At 43.7% G+C, this 3,360-nt stretch overlaps 1 protein-coding gene across 1 annotated transcript; it reads right to left on the reverse strand.

Moving 5' to 3' along the window:
* Positions 1-1,636: 1,636 nt before the first annotated feature.
* Positions 1,637-2,357, reverse strand: LOC102767429 (fatty acid-binding protein, heart-like). Its single transcript, XM_006753586.2, has one exon. It carries the CDS (start codon positions 2,295-2,297, stop codon positions 1,896-1,898), a length of 402 nt encoding a protein of 133 aa, XP_006753649.1. The 5' UTR covers positions 2,298-2,357; the 3' UTR covers positions 1,637-1,895.
* Positions 2,358-3,360: the final 1,003 nt, after the last annotated feature.

The following is a 3,360-nucleotide window of genomic DNA, read 5'->3' on the forward strand; positions in this document are numbered from 1 at the left end:
ACCGGGTTACTGAGCAAAATTATTCATGTGTTTATTTAACAACTATTTAGTGATCATTTACTCTGTCAGGTACTATTTTAGGAGCTGAGGATTCAGCAGTGAACAAAACAAAGTTCTGGACACAATGCAGCTTGCATTTTAATAGCAGAGATAGGCAACACAAAATTAAATTCATATGCACTACAACATCACATAGAGTTAAGTGCTAAAAAAAAAAAAAAACAATAATTAGGTGACATTTGAACAGAGCTCTGGGTGAAATAAGGAAGAAAGCCCTGTAAATATGTGAGAGAGGAGAATTCCAGGCAGAAGTATTGATTGGGAAACCATTCTCCATGACATTTCTACAAGTCTTGCAATTATTTTGTTTGAAACTTCTTTTAAGGATATTTGTAGGGCAAACAGCCTTCAAAACTAGAGATAGTGTCTCCCTCTGGGGCAAAGAGCGAATCTGTGTATGACCAGGACAACAAAGACCATTTCTACCTGTAGGGCAAAGATGGAGCAGTTTTGCTGGTAACCACTTTTCAAGATTGAGGTTTTGGAAACTCAGTTTCAAGGCTGGGACATCAACCAGACTGTTATGTGAACACCATCCACTTGGACTTGCCTTTGCAACACCCCCACGGGACTTGGGGAACAAGGGGAGCTGGTGTAAACAAGAAATTCATACTGCCTTCTGGGCCAGGAATATAAAATGTCTAGATCCTTTGGGCTCATTATGAGAAAAAAAAGTATTTCAAGAAGGAGGGAACGGTCAACTGGGTCAAATGCCCAGTACGCGTAAATGTGGACTGAGGAGTGACCATTTGATTTGTCAATGTGGGGATTGTGTTACCAAATAGGAACAGTTTCTGAGGCCAAATCCTGACTGGAGTGGGTTGTAGAAAGAATGAAAGGAGATAATGAAGAGAGTACAGAAAACGCCTTCAAGGAGTTTGCTACAAACCAGAGTAGAGAAAATCAAGGCTGGCTAAAAGGAAATGTCAGCGTCAGGAGAGGAGTTTTTGGTTTTTAGTTTGTTTTGTTCTGTTTTTATTTTATTTTATTTTTTAGACTGTGGAGAAAGGTCTGCTGAGGTTCAGAGCCAGATGTACTAGCAGGTCACAACCTTCTTATCACTAATAAGTCCTTCCTTTTGTAATCAGATGACCTCTTCCCTCTGAGCAGATCAGAGAACCAGTGAGAATTTACAACTGGGAGTAATGGTCTGGGCATTGGTGGGAGCTCAGCAGTCATCTTGGCTAGTGGGCATTTTTTCCCACCAAAATGGCACAAGCCTGGATCCATTGTCCTGAGCCTACATTCTAGAAAAAGAGAGACCACAACATTGCAGAGAAAGGCAACTGTCCAGAGCCAAGGGCATTCAGTGCAGGTGGCCCAAGGTGATAGCCCAGTAGCCAAGCTTGGGGAAGCCCTGCTACTGATGAGTCCAGGTTGGGCTAGCTCATTTGGCCATGGGGAGGATGTAAAGGCAAGGTGTAGGCACAGCTGTCCTATTATTGTCTGTGTAAGGTGGTCAGCTACCCCCGCCCCAGAGACTGTCCATTTCAGTGTCATCCAGGGCTTCTTCCTGAGTCACCTTCAGGCAGGCGTTTCTGCCCACTTTCAGACACAGGGAAACAGACTCATGGAGTCATGTCACCAAAGGCAAGAAGGCAACTGGGTGGCCTTGGCTCTGCTTTATTGACCTCAGAGCACTCTTTGGATGCAGTTAAGACAGACAAACACAATGGGAACTGGAACTGTATCCAGGATCATGCACCTGACCCCAGAAGAATTTCCCCCCACAAGGTGGATTTATACAAAACACCAGAGGAAAAGACGAGGCAATCGGGTGCTGAGTCCAGGGGTAGCCAGTTGGCAGCGGAGCGGTCAGTGAAGCAGTGGGCTGGTCATGCCTCCTTCTTGTACGTGCGCGTACTCACTACATTGCCGTGGGTGAGCATCAGGATGAGTTTGCCATCCACGAGCTCCCACACCAGTTTTGTTTCTTGCCCGTTCCATTTCTGCACATGGACAAGTTTGCCTCCATCCAGCGTCACGGTGGACTTGACCTTCCTGTCATCTGCCATTGTCTCGTCAAACTCCTCCCCCAGCTTAAAGCTGATCTCTGTGTTCTTGAAGGTGCTTTGTGTTTTCAGGGTGATCATGTCCCCATTTATTTCGAAGATTGTGGTAGGTTTGATCATAATGGCCACCTGCCTGGTAGCAAAATCCACACCGATGGACTTCATGTACTCATCGAAGTTCTTGCTGTCCACCAGCTTCCAAGTGCCTGCGAAGGCGTCCACCATGGTGAGGCTGGGCTAGGCTGTTAGCGAAGAAACGACAAAGCAGGCGTGGAAGGACTCCGGGACCGTTTTGTTCTGTTTTGTATAAAAATAGTATACGTTTTTTATGTTGGGAAATAATCTGGTAGATAGTGAACAATTAACGACACAGGAGAGAAATAGCATCCTTTGAGGAACAACGTTCTCAAGTAGCTAAAAGGGATGGGCTTCACTGTGCCAGTTGCAGTGTTGGCCTCACATCAGTGTGTGGACAACTGAGTCCCTGTAACAGGAGAGAAGACAGCGTATATGGCACAGGTGCAAGTAACGTGCCATAAAAGTTTTCTCAGAGAGTGAAGTAAGAATCAAGTCACCAGTACAGAGTCAGGAGAGTGTAAGGGTCTTTGGAGGTTTGGGGAGAGAGATAATGGCGGGAAATAGTCATCTAAGAAGGTGAGAAGGGCCATTTGTAGGGGAAAGTAGTAGTATTGCAAGATGGCACTAGAAAGTGTTAAATTCATCTTTCCTCATTAGTGGCCTCCAGGATGTTAAAATATGTGAAAAGATAATTCCATTGGTGAGGAAGATAACTCATGGTTAATTAAGTTTGAATATGCTTGGTATAAAAAATTAAGTATCTTTATTAAAGGACTTCACAGGGTCCTTAATGTGTTACAACAAAATGGTGACTTTCCCAGAAGGGCTAGAGTATGCAATGTTCCCCAAATTAATTTGGTTGTAGGATATTAGTAGGGTTTTATGAAACATGACTTGGAAAATGCTGGCTTAATCACTCATTGATATCCAGCTATGTTTGTTATTAGGGCCTCATAAAGCAGGCCCCTGCTCCTCTGAAGTAGAAATAGAAGTGTCAGGCATTGTCCATCAGAGAACAGAGCTCTAAAAGTAGTAATTGATGCATTTGATGAGACATTCTAGTTGTTGTAGTGTGAGATGCATCATAGCCAGAACCTTGGGGACTTCTTGACTTCCAAGGAGGCCAAGACTAGATGTAAAACTAGATGTGGATTTAAAATAAGTAAAAACAAACAAACAACAATATTAATAAAAAACAAAACTTGAGCAA

This window comes from Myotis davidii, unplaced genomic scaffold, assembly GCF_000327345.1.
Source record: "Myotis davidii unplaced genomic scaffold, ASM32734v1 scaffold110, whole genome shotgun sequence".
NCBI classification, from domain to species: Eukaryota; Metazoa; Chordata; class Mammalia; order Chiroptera; family Vespertilionidae; genus Myotis; species Myotis davidii.

Coding starts and splice junctions, on each gene's coding strand:
- LOC102767429 (XM_006753586.2), bottom strand. CDS start 2,297: ATGGTGGACGCCTTCGCAGGCACTTGGAAGCTGGTGGACAGCAAGAAC.